Source organism: Mya arenaria, chromosome 3 (genome assembly GCF_026914265.1).
Source record: "Mya arenaria isolate MELC-2E11 chromosome 3, ASM2691426v1".
Classification (NCBI taxonomy): Eukaryota; Metazoa; Mollusca; class Bivalvia; order Myida; family Myidae; genus Mya; species Mya arenaria.
This window is the reverse complement of record NC_069124.1, coordinates 51615017-51634934: the sequence shown is the minus strand read 5'-3', so window position 1 is coordinate 51634934 and position 19918 is coordinate 51615017. Positions and strand designations below refer to the sequence as shown.

General features: G+C 35.5%; 2 protein-coding genes across 4 annotated transcripts in view; both read right to left on the bottom strand.

Annotated features, from left to right (window-relative positions):
* The window catches only part of LOC128227109 (ATP-binding cassette sub-family A member 9-like), a 29911-nt gene extending 20330 nt beyond the window's left edge, over positions 1–9581 (bottom strand). The window contains exons 1-11 of one of the 2 annotated variants that reach the window (XM_052937319.1): positions 9214–9581; positions 8912–9021; positions 7527–8275; positions 7196–7382; positions 6701–6871; positions 4335–4482; positions 3934–4114; positions 2686–2744; positions 2307–2440; positions 1809–1955; positions 496–615 (exon numbers count right to left, since the gene is read on the bottom strand). In XM_052937319.1, the coding sequence (XP_052793279.1) occupies positions 496–615; positions 1809–1955; positions 2307–2440; positions 2686–2744; positions 3934–4114; positions 4335–4482; positions 6701–6871; positions 7196–7382; positions 7527–8275; positions 8912–9021; positions 9214–9217 (2010 nt within the window). In that variant the 5' untranslated portion in view covers positions 9218–9581. Of the gene's footprint in view, positions 1–495; positions 616–1808; positions 1956–2306; positions 2441–2685; positions 2745–3933; positions 4115–4334; positions 4483–6700; positions 6872–7195; positions 7383–7526; positions 8276–8911; positions 9022–9213 lie in introns of those variants that run through there. The other variant, XM_052937320.1, reaches the window with a different exon arrangement.
* A 1978-nt stretch (positions 9582–11559) lies between these two features.
* Positions 11560–17646, bottom strand: LOC128227116 (G2/mitotic-specific cyclin-A-like). Of its 2 annotated transcripts, XM_052937336.1 has the most exons (9): positions 17571–17646; positions 17220–17414; positions 15996–16218; positions 15722–15840; positions 15247–15470; positions 14820–15024; positions 14164–14277; positions 13568–13701; positions 11560–12744 (listed from the first exon to the last, which is right to left on the bottom strand). In XM_052937336.1, exons 2-9 carry the CDS (start codon positions 17382–17384, stop codon positions 12678–12680), a joined length of 1251 nt encoding a protein of 416 aa, XP_052793296.1. In that variant the 5' UTR covers positions 17385–17414; positions 17571–17646; the 3' UTR covers positions 11560–12677. The 2 variants fall into 2 exon arrangements, with proteins under 2 accessions (XP_052793296.1, XP_052793295.1); XM_052937335.1 differs by lacking the exon at positions 17571–17646 and having other exon boundaries at positions 17220–17550.
* Between the last annotated feature and the right edge of the window lie 2272 nt (positions 17647–19918).

The following is a 19918-nucleotide window of genomic DNA, read 5'->3' as shown; positions in this document are numbered from 1 at the left end:
TTTTATTTTAAAGGGACTAGACTTCAGATGTTGCAAGAAAAAAAGAAAATTGTCAAAAAACTTCTTGTGTACCACACATTGAATATTACTTAGTAAAGTATCACATCAGTTACGATACATGAATCTTCCGTAGTTTTTGCATATTTTTACATTCCAAAATTTACTGGGGTTGTCTACCATGCAAATCCAGTTAATTTAAAAATAGTGTTGTTGTATGTATCTGTACTAACCACTTGACTTGCACATGCTAAATATACATTACCATAAACTGGAAAATCATTATACGCTTATTTTAAACAGGTTAACATAGATGAGATGGTAACAAAATATTATTTTAATCATGTAATATCATGTAGTATTTTCGGCCTCATACTAGCTTGTATTGTCTTGTGGAAAAAATGTCTTTGCCGATATAGTGGATCATCTGGTGTCTAGCCCCTTTAAATAGCTAACTGTAAGTTATAATGTGTAAATGGAAGTTAAACATAATGTTACCTTTGAATCTCCTATGAGAGCAATTGTCAAACACAGTTTCCTCTTCTGTCCCCCACTCAATGCTGATGATAGAGTGTCCTTCTGATCAGTCAATTTTACCCTCTCTAGTGCCAATTTAACCTTAAATTAAATCAGAACACGGTACAAACACAGTAATGACACAAATCATTAAGTTAATTTATAATCAATTTTTCATTTAAAGGTTATAATGATTTCATGACCTTCCCTTCAAATTTTCATCATAACACAGAAAATCTTACAACAAGCAAATAAATATCATATTATTAATCAAAGCATATTCCAAAATAGTCTTTCATAATTAAATAGTCTTTCACAATGAAGCCATCATAAACATTAACTTACACATACGTATAGTACAGTAAGATTATGAAATCGAACCAATGTGTAGAAACTTATGTATGCATTCATCAGGTTTATTTACAGCCAATTATTGCCAATGCTGAAAAATAGCAGGGAGTCTGGAAGTTGCATGCCCCCTTAGGATAAAGGAGCAGACCCCTGGATAAAAGAGGTTTTGGGCACTTTATAGACCTTCCAAAATAAATCTCAGCAACACATTTAGGCTTTTAAGAGACCTTTAGAGACCCCCCTTTCTCCCCACTGAAAATAATCATAGGATTAACATCAACCTCAAAGATACCCTAGAGCCTCTAAATCCAGATTTCCAGATGAATCCAGAATCTTGGAACCCCTGATTCGTATGTGGTATTGAAACAGTGTGTGTATACCACGTGATAAATTACATCATATATGCTACGTCAGAAGGCAACATTTTTCTTAAAATGAAGACTTAAAACAAAGATAACTTTTCTTTTACTACACCATTTTAAATGAAACAAAGGGCAGTCTATGCCTCTTAAGGAGCCCCGCCTTCGTTTTATTACCAGAGTTTGCTAAGGTGATTAGTTTCATCAAACAATTTGACAAACCTGTTTCCAAAATAATGTTTTCACAGTGCTCCGTCAGACGGCTGTATTGAGAAAAGGTTTGTTGAAGTGTTTTAAGGAACTAAACTCTCAATCAAACTCTGGTAAAAGACCAAAGGCATGGCTCCGTAAGCGGCGTGGACTGCGCTATGTTTCATTTAAAATGGTGAAGAAATAGTGAAGTTATCTTTATTTAAAAATTGCCTTCTGGCGTAGCATTTATGAAGCAATTTATTATGTGGTATACACACACTGTTGAAAATTAATAATAATAAGCTATATATACTGATTGGCATTAAAAAAGTGAAATGCTACAACATGAAGTTTCCCTTGAATTTATCCAATAGCCAACAATATTCTGCTTACCTCTTGTTCAATCTGCTTCACTCCTTTGATGGCGGCAAATAATGTCAGGTGTTCAGCACAGGTGAGATCATCAAACAAAATGTTTTCCTGGGGACAAACACCCATCATGCTGCGAATCTTCACCATGTTTGAGGGCTGGGACACATCCTGAGTAAATGACATACACACAAAAATTAACTAATATTTCAGTACCTATAACTATGCAAATTTGAGGAAACGATAATCATTTACAGAAAGTATGCCCTAAAACAAGGTTTTTGAAATAGAAGTGTGTACAGTTTTCATATCACATAAAACATTCGACACATTGATAAAGGGAAATGTTTACAATCCCAAAAAATTAACTTCATTTTTGCTCAAATCTTTAAGACATTACACATAATCTACATTTGCCTTCGACTGAACTAGACAGTATACCCCTGTAGTTGTTGACACTATTTATTTCTGGTTTTGAACGTGCAGAACAAAATAACTTGAAACAAACAGTATCCATCTTACCAGTCCTAAAATATGTGCGGTGCCAGAGGTTGCCTTGCTAAGCCCTGTTAGAATGTTGAGAGTGGTGGTTTTACCGGCTCCATTGTGTCCTAGTATCGCTGTCACTTGGTCCTCGTATATGTCCAGGCTTAATCCTACATATAAAGTATCAGTTTAGGTAGAGAAAGGACATCCCAAACAATTTTTACTGTTTTTGTTGTTGTTTATTAAATTGAAATAGCTTTACAGTCAATTTGAGCATATTTAACATACCAAAATATTATTGCCACTCTGTTGCAGAAAGCAAGAGAAGGCATATGTCTTAAAAACAATTTTAAAGAAATTCCTAAATTCTGTTCAGTCAAATTTGTGTATAAAAATGAATAGGAAAATGTATTACCATTTACTGCCATAACTTTTTCCTTGCCTTTCCCAAAAACCGTTGTCATGTTGTTGATGCTGAAATCAAACCCCAAAACCTATACATGACAGAACTGCTTGTTTTCAGTCTAACAGTTACCTCACACTAAGGTATAAATTAGAATTATATAAATATATACATAATTATTAATCCCAGATGTTATAACAATTTGTTAGCACAACAGCTCATGACCAAGGCCACAATTAATAAATACTTTGTTTAGAGTTTCTCGACTGACTCACCATTTTTTAACCGTTGACCCAGGCATTTTTGTAGCCTTTCTGTAGTCATAAATGTTCCTTTTTTCTACCATAAAGTTAATTTTAGGTAAGGAAATGCCAAACAAACAATTTATTATTTTGGCTTTAGCAACTGTTATTAGAAAATGAACACATGAAATATATTTGATAGAAAGCACAAGATTATGTTTTCACTTCTCTTTCACCACAGTAAATCACCAACATTCTCACTCATGTAATTCCTAGTTTCTGTCTGATTTCATTGCTCACAATTTTTGCTATCTCAGTATCATCCCCAGCTCTTACCTATCCATATATAGCATGACCAGCTCTTTGAGCTCGTCCATCCCACCCACCTTATTCCCAGTTTCTGCCTGATTTACTTGCCCACTGCTTCAACCATTTCAGTATCATCCCCAGCTCTCACCTATTCATATATAGCATGACCAGCTCTTTAAGCTTGTCCATCCCACCCACCTTATTCCCAGTTTCTGCCTGATTTACTTGCCCACTGGTTCAACCATCTCAGTATCATCCCCAGCTCTCACCTATCCACATAAAGAATTACCAGCTCTTTGAGCTCGTCCATCTCAGGATCATCCCCAGCTCTCACCTATCCATATAAAGAATTACCAGCTCTTTGAGCTCGTCCATCTCAGGATCATCCCCAGCTCTCACCTATCCATATAAAGAATGACCAGCTCATTGAGCTCGTCCATCTCAGTATCATCCCCAGCTCTCACCTATCCAAATATAGAATGACCAGCTCATTGAGCTCGTCCATCTCAGTATCATCCCCAGCTCTCACCTATCCATATATAGAATGACCAGCTCTTTGAGCTCGTCCATCATAGTATTATCCCCAGCTCTCACCTATCCAAATAAAGAATTACCAGCTCTTTGAGCTCGTCCATCTCAGGATCATCCCCAGTTCTCACCTACCCATATATAGAGTGACCAGCTCTGTGAGCTAGTCCATCTTACCCACCTTATTCCCAGTTTCTGCCTGATTTCATTGCTCACAGGTTCAACCATCTCTTCATCAACCCCCGTATCCTCTTCTGTTTCTCTCGCCATATCCACAATCTCCCGTAAAGCTTTCCGTACGGAAGTGTGCAGGGAAGATGACCGGAACATGAAACAGGGGGGTTGCCCAGTGCCGTTATCTTCTGGTTGAAAGAGAGAAATAAGTCATTAAATCAAATTTCTCATAATTTCTACCAATGTTAATCTATACCTTTTTTATTTTTTAATAATCCTTTGCTCATTATTAGGACCTGTTGTTGATCTATTAGTCATATTAAAAAAAATTAAAACCCCTTTTCATCAGGGGTATAAAAGTCTTCACAATCAAGCTTAAATTAATTATTATCTTTGTGTGTTCCTTACTTGGCAATATCCTGTCAAAGACCAGTGCTAGTAGAAAATAGAGCCCAGTGTCCAGGATCAAAAACGCAAGTGGTACCAGTACCGGGAACTCTCCAGATGTAAGAGTAGAAAATGTCAGCCCAGAGCCCCCCAAGTCGAGGAAAACAGTCTGAAATATCAAGATATAAAATATGCTAATGACATTCGTTCTGCATTTCACAATAACCTGTGTGATATTTCTTTTTCTGTAAAATCCAAATAGTTACAATCAAAACAAGTACAACAAGAGCTGTCACAGAGACAGCGCGCTCGACTATTCCACCGCATTTCAGTGTAAGGATTGAAATGTTTTGGCTAAACATGCATGGATCACTGTTAGATTAGATTTCAATGCAATACATGATGTGCTGAGATATTAACATAAATGTTTTTACATGAACATTTTAACCAGATTTTTTTAGTCTAATAATAAAGGGCCATTATTTGCAAAATACAGTTATCTAACTTGGTTATTCATTTACGTTGGAAAGTTGAATACCATTGTATATAGTCTCAATGCAATACATCAAGTAATTGCTGGGATATTATCCTGTGTGCTAACATGCAAGACCTTAATCAGAATTTAGTCGCATAATAAAGAGGCAAAAATTATATAATCTAAAAGATTATTTGAATATAATGCAAACTAGAGTTATCTAACATGGTTAATTAAGTAGGTTGGATGGTTGAGTACCATTGTATAAAGTCTAAATGCAATACCTCAAGTAGTTGTTGAAATATTAACCTATGTGTGCTTGCATGCAAAAACTTAACCAGAATATCTTAGTTGAATAAAAATGGGCAATTATTTACATTAATTGCAAACTAGAGTTATCTTACTTGGTCAATTAAGTAGGCTGGATTGTTGAGTACCATTGTATCAAGTCTCAATGCAATACCTCAAGTCGTTGCTGAGATATTAACCTATGTGTGCTTGCACGCAAAACCTAAACCAGAATTTCTAAGTCGAATAATAAAGGCCTATTATTTGCATTAAATGCAAACTAGAGTTATCCAACATGGTTAATTAAGTAGGTTGGATGGTTGAGTACCATTGTATAAAGTCTTAATGCAATACCTCAAGTAGTTGCTGAGATATTAACCTATGTGTGCTTGCACGCAAAACCTTAACCAGGATTTCCAAGTTGAATAATAAAGGGCAATTATTTGCATTAAATGCAAACAAGAGTTATCTTACTTGGTTAATTAAGTAGGTTGGATGGTTGAGTACCATTGTATCAAGTCTTAATGCAATACCTCAAGTAGTTGCTGAGATATTAACCTATGTGTGCTTGCACGCAAAACTTTAACCAGAATATCTTAGTTGAATAAAAAAGGGCAATTATTTACATTAATTGCAAACTAGAGTTATCTTACTTGGTCAATTAAGTAGGCTGGATTGTTGAGTACCATTGTATCAAGTCTCAATGCAATACCTCAAGTCGTTGCTGAGATATTAACCTATGTGTGCTTGCACGCAAAACCTAAACCAGAATTTCTAAGTCGAATAATAAAGGCCTATTATTTGCATTAAATGCAAACTAGAGTTATCCAACTTGGTTAATTAAGTAGGTTGGATGGTTGAGTGCCACTGTATAAAGTCTTAATGCAATACCTCAAGTAGTTGCTGAGATATTAACCTATGTGTGCTTGCACGCAAAACCTTAACCAGGATTTCTAAGTTGAATAATAAAGGGCAATTATTTGCATTAAATGCAAACAAGAGTTATCTTACTTGGTTAATTAAGTAGGTTGGACAGTTGAGTACCATTGTATCAAGTCTCAATGCAAGAGAGTAAGACAGCATCTTTAAACATTTTAACCAAACCAAAGAATTAATCATTTTTATGCAATTGGCTGCCACAAAAAAACATCCTATCTATCCACTAGGCCTTTTTCTATGCATCCCTGGCATGAGTAAGATATTCTGTGTAAGACGTTGTCTGGTTAAAGTGTGGTTAGCATGCTTGCTTTTTATCTAGGCATCCTGGGTTCGATTCCTGGCCTTGGTGCATGTGAGTTTGGTTTGTGGTCACCAAGCCGGACAAGTGGATTTCCTCCACAACACAAGACCACACTCTCGCATATAATCACGCCAACAAGGGTAATTAATATAATGTTGTAATAACTAGTTTCGCAATCGTCGTAAAATATATAAGTTTAACTTATATTTTGGCCCTTTAATAACAGAATTGTTTTTCAATATTACAGAGCTCCTAATGTTGGTAAGCTTCTTCTTCAACTTTAAATTTCCCATTTTTGGTGGAACATTTCCATCCCCAAAATGGCTAGAAAAAGACCTACCCACTAGACTCAACTCACTTTTTGAAGTACCTATGCAAACTTACCTGGTCAATGGCAATTGCCAGGCTAAAGGGTGAAAGGAGACACAGCAGGCATCGAGCCGAGAAGGGTATAGAGTAACTCAACCCTGTAGCTGTCGGTGTCTGCGTGAATGCCACCGCGAAATACAGTATGCCAATCAGAATGGTCAAAATGTTGGTTACTGCTCCTGCAATCTGATAATAAACAAACTGTTTTTATTTTAGCATTACAGACTTGTTTACAATTGCAATTATGTGGGCAGTTGGACTAGTAACTATTGCTTAGTTACATTTTTGTTCCGACACTTGTAAAACATAACACCCATACATTATGAACTCAGTAATAGACAGGTATGTTGATTACACAGTTACACAATAACTTATCAATCATATGATTAAAAATGACAAACACATTTTTTAAACCACAAATGCCAAGACAAGCAGAAGGAACAGACAAGTAAATAATTATGAAACAGACCCCAAGTAAATAATAATAAGTAAAAAAACTATTAATCTTACCACAGTCTTGTTGAGGAAAGTTGTAATGGTAAATGAGGCAGTAATAATTGACAGCCCATACATGTATAGCATTAAAAACAGAATCAGCATGTTACTGTTGACAAATATCTGTGCCACCCAGGCAATAAAAGTTACTAACAAAGTTACTATGGCAATCAACACAGCATATACAGCAGCCCAAGAAGACCTGAAATAATATAAATGTATACAGTGTACAGAACAATCAATCAAATACTAATAATTATAAGTAAATGCATCATTGTATTAAAATTAACTTTTGAAGCACATTTCTTTAATTTTCTGAACACTTAAGATTGTCTGACTTTCTTACCAGAGTGCTACTTCCCGAAGACCCATCATTGTCATGATTTCCTTCAATTTCTTCTCTTTTTCAGCAACCAGAGTAATAACTAATACGTTAAGTAATGGAGAATAAGCTAATACAAAAAAAACTGCAGATCTTATTTGTGTGGCTTTGGTATCAGGCTGAAAGCTTGGTTTTGGCATCATCTTAACCTTTACCCGTGGAAAAATTGGTGTTTTTTTCATAATTTGCCCGACTAAGGCTGAATCAACTGCTGTTTGCAGAGCCGCAAATCCAGTATGTAGATATATGTTGGCGTCACATTTATCTTTGTTATTACTACCATCCAAAGTTCGACATTGAGACTGATCTCTGTACAGGAAATTGGCAACATCTATATCAGTGAAAGGAAACCGTATGACATAGTGAAAGTCCCCAAAACTTTGATTTCGGCCAAATTTAAAAATTATTCCAGCAAAAACATTTTCTTCACCTGATTGGTAAAAGTTTGCTGCCTTCTCTTCTGTTGAAAAGAATTTCAGTTCAATATTTTCAGCATCAAACTGTGCCTCTAAAATGTTGACTGTTGTATTCATAATATCTCGAACTCGTACATTATCAGGTACAACTAAAATATGCCCTGACAAAGGTCTATGAAGTGACTTGTTCGCTATGTTATATTCAGGGAAGCTGTGCAATTCTGGAGATGAGCGACTCTGAACCAAGGCGTTCACACTCACCATCAGTAACAGCATGTAGAGAGGTGTTAAGATTTCCTGAAAATTTAAAATTAATTAACTACATATGATTGTTGTTTGTTGTTGTTTTTATATGCTTTTGGTGGTTAACCATTGTAGTTTTATCAGTGACCTAACCAGTGAAATAAAAATAATATTTCACTGTTTCAAACAGTGAAAATATAAATTTGATATTTTTCAGTTTGAAATTTTAGCTGTTGTGTTACAAAAATCAACACACTCAGTGCTGGGACACAATTTCAATGGACAATTTTCGAAATGATGTTGCTTGTGCATACTGCTTGGCACATTTTCTCTTATAAAATGCAATAAATGTCTTTTAATACAAACTTATATAATAAAAAGACAAATTGGTTAATTCAGTGCAAGATCGGAATAAATTTCACCTCTTATACACTATTAATAATTATTTCACTCGTGGTTGGATTGAAATATAGCTTTTGGTCCTCACTTTTTGGAATATATTAGGATCTTACATAGAACCAAAAAATTATCCTTTACAGTGTATCTTCTGCCGTAAATGCAGTTTTGTTTTTTTAATCAGTCCAACTTAACAAGACTGAGATACAGTTTAATGAAGCGAAATTCAAATTACTAGTAATAATATTTTTTTTATAAAAGACCTTTTTACATATAAAAAAACAACACACAAACCTGCAGTGTATACTTCTTGTTCCTTTTCTTCAACAGGTAATTTTTCCAAACCAGAATCTTCCACTGTCTAAAAAGACTCGCTCTCTCCATCTTCATTTCAATCTTCATTTCTGAAAGTCAAATCAGTTGACTAGTGGTGTTAAGGGAACTTAATGAATGTCTGAATGTTAGAATTGTTCCCTAAACACACATTATTATGGCTATTCTTACTATATAGGTGTTCATTGTAACCATATATAAACAAATATTTATCTTTCCATTAAATATATATCCATTATGCTATAGGTTTAGAGATCACTTACTCATATTCCCATAGCCTCAAAGACGAAGTACTTGTTAATAAGACTTTGAGCATACGATTTGTAGTACTTTGCCGTGTAGTTCAATTGATCCGAATATGTGCCTATCCGAAGATGATTCTAATAAAATGATAACATGTCGTAAGGTACAGAAGATTGAAAGTGTCAAAACAATTGCTTGATAGAAATATTGATTCAATGGTTCATTATTTGATATGCATAAACTAGAGTGTCATAACATGGTTTGTGGTCAATTTCATCAATATCGTCTTCGTCTCAATAACTTCCGGTAGAACTCGTTCACCAGTAAATGTCAACAAATAAAGTCTCAAAGGTGGTACATTTGTTTTAGTGACATCACATTGCGAAGTTATCAGTTTGAAAACCGTTTCGTCGCCAAATGTTGAAATATACTGTACATATCTCTGGTTTGGCATGTTTGATGGTTACATCAATGTATTAAACCGGTTTATAACAAGTATAGGATTTGTTTGACGCAGTATGGATGCAGTCCGAAGAAAGCAATATTTTAATTGTAACGCAAAAAGAAATACCGTATCGTAAAAAGAAACACACAATGGCCCACACTTTAAGTACTGAACCATAGCAAACTATTTAAGATTTCCTAGCCTATATATAGTAATTTGTTGCCAAAATATGACCGGTGGACAACTTGTCCCAAGATTTACACGATTGGATGCAGATTTTACAAATTGGTTGCCGCAAGTTTTGATTCAATCAGGTTGAAACGATTGGCTCTTGGTTTCTTGATAAGGACTAGGGGCGGATCCAGGATTTTGGGTTAGGGGGGGCGTAACTTTTAATCACTCTAAAGGTTGCACAAGCAGATCCAGGGGCATACCTATAGTTCTAATATCATAACGAGGTTTCTATTAGGACGACTAAATGGCTTATAAAATTTGTATATTTTCGTCAAGCGGGAAAAACGAGGGAAGATACATGTATAATTGTGAACCCATGTTTAGATACTTTTACTATTCAACATATTCTAAGTGCATAGCTATCTATGTGTATCTATCAGTAGCATGCGCCTAGGATATTTCCTGGCGTAGATGTTCACAATTTGCCAAATTATTACAGTAAGGGAAGGCGGGAACGTTTAAATTGCGTGCACTCTGTGTTGTGTACGAGTACATCTCAAAAGGTAATGTTGTATAAAGATACGCAAGCGAAGAAAAAGTAGGAAAATATAGTATATTTTATTGTTTCCATACCAAAGAACATGTAAGCTCCGGGAATTTTAGGGGGGGCGTGCACGGGGTGCGCTCCCCCCCCCTGGATCCGCTAGTGAGGACTGATATTAAAAGATGCACTATTACTCCCAAACAAGATTCACCAAAATTAAAACAATTGTATAAATAAACCAGAAAGGATAAATAAATGTCGAAAATAATGGTTCTTATGAAGGATTCAGAGTTTAATTTGAAAGAAATGAGCAGAAAACACGGTATTTCTACCTTATGAGACTATAGTAGACCGCAGTTAATCTTTCAGCTTTCACCAATCATTAAATAATTATGGGTTTTCAGCTATTAAATACAAGGATACAATTTAGATATCAGTCATTAATATTTTCCATAGATGCATTATTTAGTATTTAAAGATTCATCACTCAAAATTTATGTTTGTTATACGCGTACATGGGTATGTTTCGATTTTGAATAAGTGTGTCACTATTTTTTTGCCAGATTCCTTGTGCAGAAATCTAATGTGTAGTCCTAATAAGTGTACGTTGTAAGTTGACGGATTTTTTTTACGTTTTTGATATGGCAAATCCTCACAGAATCCCGTATAACCCGACTATAATTTTAGACTACCTAATGTGATACCCTTAAAAGGCCCAGTACCAGAAATGTTCTATTTAAATCCTACAGTGTGAAATATGTGCTTGATGTAACTTGCTAAAATCATAAGATTTTATTTCACCGATAATTCACTGGATATTACTGCGCCAACAAAGAAAACTGCTCAGGTGCTATCCCTTAATGTGATAAGTCGAATTATATAAAAAGAATTTCAGTATGAAATTTTAGACCGTCTTTTTGCTAATGTTCCTATCTGGTACAGGATTTTTTTCTGGGAGTGGGATTTGTGAACCTTTTCGCGCGAATCAGCTCATTAAAATCTTTAAGATGCATATCTATATATTAAAGGCAGTTGACCTATTTATTTAAGCTTTGGAATTGATTTCCGTTCTTAAGGGATAGGGTGCTTGCTGTCCAATAACCCACCATCCAACCGGTATTTCAACGTAATACCTTAGACCCATTTTACAACTGTCATGGTCAAGGAATTTTCTATAACATAAAGTGACTTAAAAAGAAATCATAAAATTTATTAACCTTTATTGCATATAATTTCATAAATAAGTTAAAAGATAAAATCTAAGTCTTGATAAAAACTAACATACATTTGCAAGATTTAAAACTTATTTGAATTACGGTTACAGAATTTATGTTATATTATACTACAGATCACATATGGCAAGGGAAAGGAAATGTGAACAAATTTTATGAAGGTAAAATGTTCTTTACATAATATGGTAAAAGTTTTTGTCAAGACAAAGATTAAGAAGTTAAGACAGAAAAGGACACATGTAAAAACAAGCATACTATACAAATAGAAAACATGACATGCACTGATTGTAAAAATACTTGGGTTTGCCATTTTAATAAAAAAGAAGTTGTATTCAGTTTTTTAAAATAGAAATCATGATTTTGGTTATTGAATATGCATGACATTGTATTAGGAAGACACTTATATACATATTTACAAAACACTATCATTTTTTCACCACTTCATAAAAGATCTAAAAGATCCTCAGGGCATACTGTACACTCGCTAAAACATGGATCACACACAACCAAGTTGTATACCAAAATAAGCCACGAATAAAATCTGCTGTTTTCTATTGCACAGTTAAAAGCATCTGGTAATTTCCACGTCTGTTGTTCATACAAAAAGCTATGACTAAGTTTTTGACCCGAAATATCCCGTGAAGGGACTATTGAACACATTTGGGTGGCATCTTTAACCAAGTTGTACGACGCTGCAAGCCCGGGGATGGTTGGGCGGCCTGCAAACTGCCATCCAGAGTATGGCTCCTTTCACTCACCACTCTGCTCAACCTGAACATGGCCAGCACATGAATACTAGTTCATCACACAATTACATAAAAACATTATATTTAACATTTACTGTGACCATTGTTTAAAATTCAAAAAAGATTTGATATTGATAAGATTTTTGAAAGAAAAGAGCTTTGTGTTATTCATGATGTGGCCATGGGGACTGGGAGTTGTACTATAGAGGACTATTGCTGCTCCCCAACACTCCATGTGTGGCAGTCTACAGGCGGGGCCCTGACTCTACACAGTTCATTCTGCTGCTGAAAGACCTTTGGTATAAGCTTCTGTACTGGCGTAGCTGCCTCTGGGATGAGACTGCTAGACTGAGAGCAAAGTTAAACTGTGGGGGACTGGGTTCTTTGTGAAGTCAAACACCTGCTGGAATCTGAAATGTAAAAGAATACATTAATAAACATTGTAACAACCTTTTTCTGAAACTTAAACATAGTACCCCTTATGTGTGAGAAAATCAGATGTTTAACCAGAACACTGAAGTGAATAAGTCAGAAGAAAGCATAACCAACATAATAATCAAGCAGGGCTTTTTCTATAGAACCAACGGGTCCGACTATCGTCCACACATTCCCAAAGCAAAATATACTATATTTTTCCCAATCCTCAGAAAAAATTCCAAGGTGAAAAAAAAATTCTTACCAATTTTTTTATGAAAGTCTTACCTGTACTGGTTCATTCAACATCCTAATAAATTTTGTGAGGTGAAGTTCATGAGAAAATTGAATTCAGAAATCTTTGATTTTCATCACCTTCAGAGCTCAGTATGAAATATCTGACATGATTTATTGCAATAAATATTTACACCCCAAACAGGGATGTGATTGACTTGGCAGCTGGAGGGCTGAAACTTTTTCGGCCATGGGTTTATGGGGTGCTCTTTGGGTCAAAAGCGCACTGCTGTAGAAAAAAAAAAAGGCTTTTGAGGGCTCTCCTGACTTAAAACAAACTGGAAAATTAACTTAAACTGAAAGCAACCAATTTTTTTGTGTGTGTGTGTGTGTGTGTGTGTGTGTGTGTGTGTGTCTTTAGGGCCATTAGATCCACGGAATTCCGCGGACAAATCACATCCCTGCCAAAGGATATTTTTGGGGTCTTTTAAGGGAAAAATCTTATATTTTGCTTTGGGAATGGGTCCAATAGTCGGACCCTTGGGAACTAAAGAAAAAAAACCTGAAATTAATGTTTGTTCTTACTTGTCCTGCTTGTATTTCTCCTGGATGGCCTGCTGGGGGTGGGACTCGGCTGCCTGATACATTCTGTGGATATCCCTCAGACAGTCCACGAAGTGGCCAACCTCGTAACTAGTCTTCTTCACAAGGCTCTGAGGCTGAAGGCATCAGTTTACAAGTTTTATGTATACAGTTGTAATTTGAACTTGTTTCACATGAACTAGGCAAAAAAGAGTACCAGGCTGGTATTCAATCTTAACTCACTTGCTTACTTAAGTAATTTTCTTAAGTTAAATATCTCGCTGGTCAGTAAATATAAAAGCTTGATAATATTAAAAATGCTTTATTTTTTATTGATGTTATTGAATAAACATACTTTTATTCTCATATCACTTCTATTTTACTTTTAATTTGACCATGAACATTTTAAGAATTCCACTAAAGGTTAAAACATGAGTTAAGATGTTTTATGAATAGGGCCCAGATGGTAAGACCGTGCTAAGGAATGACAAAACTAAATACATAAAGGGATCAGAAGAACAGAAGGGATAAATATTAAGTCTGCTTAAAATATTGTGCACTATATACAAGCATGCTAATGAACAACTATATTTCCTCACCCATGGCTCCATGCCTAGAGAGTATCTGGCCATACACAAGCATGCAGAGGCTGTAATGCTGGGGACGTACTTAAGGAAGGAGTCCATCTCAATCAAAGTCAGCTCTGCCAGACACTGAAATTTTAACACTTGTAAGAAGGCTGCAAACAAAGTGGCTGATGCAATACAAGGTTAGGCAAAAAAATGCCTCACCTATATCTAAGAACTAAAAGTATATTGACACTTACTCTGGTTTTGAAAACATACTAGCCAATGAGGTTTTTTGATTTTCTAGGCAAAAACATAGCATACATGAGACTGCAGGTTCGAAACAAACTAGTCGTGATGTAATATTGTCTGTTAATGAAAGTGACTTTAAGAAAATTATGCAGCATCTCTTGTGAGATGAATGCAAGATGAAAATGAATTGAAATCACTGAATTTTAGATAGAATTCCGATAAATTCCCGGGATCCCAATTGTTCACTCTTAAATGTCTTCATTATGATGACATTGCTTTAATGGTTATATGATTATATGCAATACGTAATCCCATTTATATAATTGCTGGTCTTCATTTGTGAAACATGCATGTACTTATTATGTAATTCTCTCTGAATATGTTGGAGTTTACTTAAATATTTAAATTTTGAATTAATACAACTACTGAAATTATACCATGGTCAAAGACTGGAGTCTATCATCAGCATCACAGGATTTCAGGAATGCTTCACAGAACCAATTGGTTGTTGGCACAGCTACATCAAAGGCTAGAACTTTGAGGATGAGGTGTTCCATGCGCAGGATCTGTTTGGTGTCGTATGTGTCATCAGTGATGTAGACAAACTCAGACACATCTGGTGGGTAGATTTCCTCGTATTTACTGAAAAAGACCAACATCATTCAGAACATTGTCAATGGCTAGTTTTAGTAATTTGAGGATATTATTCAAGAGACATGTTCAAAGGCCCACAACCTATTCAAAAATCAAGGTGATGACAACTATAAAATAAGCCCAACATGGTTCGGATTATATAAGACTTTTAAATGTAAACTAAATAGCTGTTAAATTACTGAAGACAATAAATATTAGGAAATTCCTTACGCAGCAAGGAACATGCTTGCAGCTCCAACCAGCTGGAGTTTGCCACGGAGGACTGAGATCTTGGAGAGGAATCTGTCCACATAGTTGACAGCCAGGAAGAGTGTTTCCCGATGCAGCTTGTATTCCTCAGACACCTCAACCAGCCAGTCCACCAGGATGCTCCTCATTGATGAGGTGATGTCCTGTTGACGCTTCATGTAGCCCGGTTTGGCTCTGTTCTTTGTCTGAAGGAAAAATATGGATATGTAAAAGCAAGATAATATCAAGCCTAACATTTCATAGAAGTCTTGCTTAGTTGATGAATTACTATTTTTTTATACTCAGTGGTTCCTACGCATCTACCCAACTGCCAGCTAAAAGTATTGCTTTCCATTAGGACTACCAGCTAAAACAAATATTGCTCATTACTTGGTGAAATATAGATCAAGGTCTTAGATTTATGACTCCATATAATCTACCAAATATAGTTTCAAACCTCTGTCTCTCTGAGGTAGCGATATATGTCTGCCTCATATTCTGGAGCAGTAAGTATCACAGCTTCTCTGTCAAATGGCTTCTTTTCTTCCTCCGGGAGATCAAGGATCATAGGAGATTCTGAAAGAAATTTGTAAATATTCCGGTTTAAAGATCCATACACTCTTTAACCAGCATTCATCAATATGTCTGCACCACAGCATTTCAAGAGGTAAAAGAAACTGCAGACACATTGCAATTTCTCAGCATTACCTTTTTTAATTTTGTAAACTGACCTGATGTATCATCCAAACAGATGATCTCTGGAGAACCTGGTACAGTTGACAGAGGCAATCTTGTCTGGGCTGTGAGAGCAGCAGCGATTGCTGGGTTGATTGGTTTGGTAACTGCAGGCTTCGAAGCTTCATCAACAAAGACTGAGAACTGACTGCTCTGGCCAAACGTTTTGGATGATTTCTTTGAAAAGTTATTTTCATCTTGAAATCCATGGTCAGATGCCTGAAACAAGAAAAACTTAATTATGTAACCATATTTCACAGAAAAAAAAGGAAACTTCCCAAGTGCACAGGGGACAGAAGCATACTTAAGAAATCAATAAAAGAGTTTCTGTCCACTGTGCATTTAACTAGCTGGGTTTCATAATAAAGTGTGCCAGGCTAACAAGTCTCAACTCATTATTACATCAAATTGTTGACTTTGTGTTAACACATGGCCTAAGTATTGTGCACCAATCAGTTGCAACCACAGCCCCCAGGTCAGGGGGGATAACAGGGGAAATGGGCCGTGTTTTTACCTTACAGGGGTCCCTGTGGTGCCGGCCAATGCGGTCGTATTATCTTTATGCTTAAAAAAGCGGGGGATGGGCCTTACCAGGGTGCCTGTGTTGTGGGGGCATTTGGCGGGGATTTAACCAGCAGTTCATCTCCATATGACAGAGATTGTACCCGGGCTTTGCTGGACGGAAAGTCAAACTTTCCGCTATTCTCCGGACCGGGGGGCATGGTTACAATTGACTGGTGCATTATTTAAGTTATTGCACACATTCTTTTTGATATGCCATCAGTAGTTTATTAAAACTCAATTGGGGCATAATTGAGGAACAAATTCAGTCACATCCCCTACGTTAGTACACGTTAAGTTTTTCAGTTGACTTAACATTCATTTATAAATTTTTTTATAATGAAATCAGGCTATTCCGCAAGGGAACGGGAACAGAACCAAGATCAGCTTTTTTACATACAACTTAAAACCACAGTCTAGCTGTAGCTGTTATTTAACCAACTGCCTTGTCCACCTAGAGAACAAGAGCCAACTGTCCTTTATTCAATTCTCAGTGGGGTTACACTTTACACAGAACTTCATATAGCAAAAAATGTGAAATCAAAGCAAGTATTGATAACAAACCTGTAATGCATGCTTTTTCTTGTACAATTGGAATCAAAAGGCTTGTTTTGAACATTTTGGAATATCATTGAATTTAGAAGCATACAGAACACTACCTTTGGTTTTGCAGCTCGTGAAGGTTGAACTCTCAGATTTGCTTGGTTCGTTATGACGCCTAGCACAGCCCTTTTCTGACCATTCTGCCCGTTGCTCCTCGTGTTAACCGACTTTCCACGCCGAGAAACCTGGTTTTCGTCTTGGTGAATGACAAACTGTGACATTTTGCTTTCAACTGTATCGACCTTCAACAACTGAAAATTATTATGTAAATTAATTCTTATCAAGAAGCAAACTGCTGATGAAAACTTTACAGCAGTTAAATTGTATACAATATCACATGTCCGTAGCACTAATTTGTTTTTAAATTTTACAAACTTGGTTCTTCGAAGAAAAAATTCAAGTGTTACCTTTTGCCTTGTCTTCGCTTTGACACTCGTTGAAATCCCCGCTTGGCTCAAACTATCCAATCAAATGTTGTTTGGCACACCACGTGAATAAAACCGACCATTCAGAGCTAATGTGATGTTCGGTAAAGTCCGATAAACTTCGTGGCTTGGCAGGAAACGGAAGTCATTCACAGGTGCTCTATGGGACGTGATAGGATTATAATTGAAATTAAAATTTTACTTGTTGAAATAATCGTCTGAGAAATTAATATTCAGTTGCTAGACAAATTCAATGAATAAGACTTAACAATATAATAACTGTTATATTGAAAGATAGATTGACAATGGTCGAAACTACATACAATAATTTTGTATTATAATGGAATAAATAAGTTATTCTCCTAAAATCTGTTATGTTTGATTCGCGACCATGAGATAGTACCCGGCAAAGTAGGATCGAACCCATGACGTCTTCTAGATTACTTTCACTCTTAAATTTAAACAAACTTTTTTAGTTTCGTCAATTGCAACATAGCTTCACGTCCAACTTAAGTTGACTGAATAAAGAGAAAATATACAAACTGTAATAAGTTTATTCGGTTTATGTCATTTACATTTAAATTATCAGCAAAGAATACCCATTTAAACAATACCAACATTGTATGGGGCATTGATTCTGGCATCAAAATTTTACATTATGGTTTAATAGTGGAATAATCATCAGGTGGGTCGGCTAGTGTATTCCTATACCGTGACTTGTAGTAGCGCGAAATATATAATTTATTTTATTGGTGGTTCATAATGTCAAGGACAACATTTATTATTGAATAGTTACATTCGCTTAGTCCTAAAAATAGATGGATCTAGCGGGGGGGGGGGGTGCCTCCAGCCTGACCTGCAAATGATGTTTATGTTAACTTTAAATTGGTATCTCAACGAAAAACTGCGATCTTTAATATATTTCTTTTACTACTGTGCTCCTCCCGCCAATTCTGACTTTCTGGGGCCGCCACTGTTGTATACCACCCAAGGCGTTAAGACGTCATTGTTTATTTCAATATTGCTCTTCGATTGGATTAGCTCGACGGCATTTAACCAATGGTATACAACTTGTTAACAATTAGTATAAAGTATGTTATCTAAGAACAAATACTCAATTGCAGAATAAACTTATAATTTTAATCGTAAATGAAATGTAAATTCAAGTATTGATCACATATTAATGAGCCGCACCGCGCGATTATGGGCCTTTGGACATTCATTGGTTATTATTATCTGACTGGATATTTGAATGAAATACATTTCGGGAAGCAATACTGAAAATCTCATGATGTTATCACTTATATTTCGAAAGATATGTGTTTACAAATAACGTGCAACATTAAAGTGGCGGTCTTATTCAAAATCAATACATACATATGTATAACAAACATACATTTTGATTGATAAATCTTTAGCTTCTTACTAAATAATGCGCTTATGGAAAATATTAATTTCTGATAACAAGATTGTAACCATTTATGTTATAGCCGAAAAAGCGCATACATATATTAAATGATTGGTTAATGTAAAAAGATTTACTATTGTCTACTATAGTTGTATAAGGTAGATACATGTATACCATGTTTTATGCTCATTTCATTCAAATTAAACTCGGTGTCCTTCATAAGAACCATTGTTTTTGACATTTATTCATATTTTTTTGAATACTAAAACAGTATTATTAATTGTGTTAAATCTTATTTGGGAGTAAGAGTGCATCTTTAACGTATCAACATTACAATTAGCGTTTCGTCTTAGTTGCTTTCTTAATACGGAATCTTTCTGGAACATAAATAAAGAAACATTTGGTGATTCATTTTTGTATCGATAACCCATAGACTATGAATTCAGTCAAAATAGGTCGGGACGAAATATGTGATTGCTATGGAAACAAGAGTTAATTAATGGTCATAACTCGTCAAGAAATTGATGCGCCAATGACAATCCCTTAAAGGAAAGAAGTCTAGAAGAAACTAATATTCATTGTATGAGAAATCATTTGTTTTGGCATTTTTTTTATTGATGATTATTTCAGGTGTAATAATTTTGTCCGAAGGCCTATATAATCACGTGATTCGGCTCATTTTAATCCTGCATTTATGTCGTAGAGCAGTAGCGCACGCTAGCGCTACTTTCTGGTTGTTGGCCTGGCCATAAATCAGTCTTTAATACATTTGTACACTTACTTCACCCATTATCTGTCATGTTTGTTCAGGGTTTTTTTTACATATCAATAGTAATTATATGTAGCAAGCATTACTATTTCAAAGAATACCAAACTTATATTGAGTTTTAACAAGACATCAAAACTCCACGTACTGAACCAT

Coding starts and splice junctions, on each gene's coding strand:
- LOC128227116 (XM_052937336.1), bottom strand. CDS start 17,384: ATGTCACAGTTTGTCATTCACCAAGACGAAAACCAGGTTTCTCGGCGT. Junction 16,219..17,219: donor CACGAGCTGCAAAACCAAAG/GTAGTGTTCTGT, acceptor TTCTTGTTTCAG/GCATCTGACCATGGATTTCA. Junction 15,025..15,246: donor GCAAGCATGTTCCTTGCTGC/GTAAGGAATTTC, acceptor GGTCTTTTTCAG/TAAATACGAGGAAATCTACC.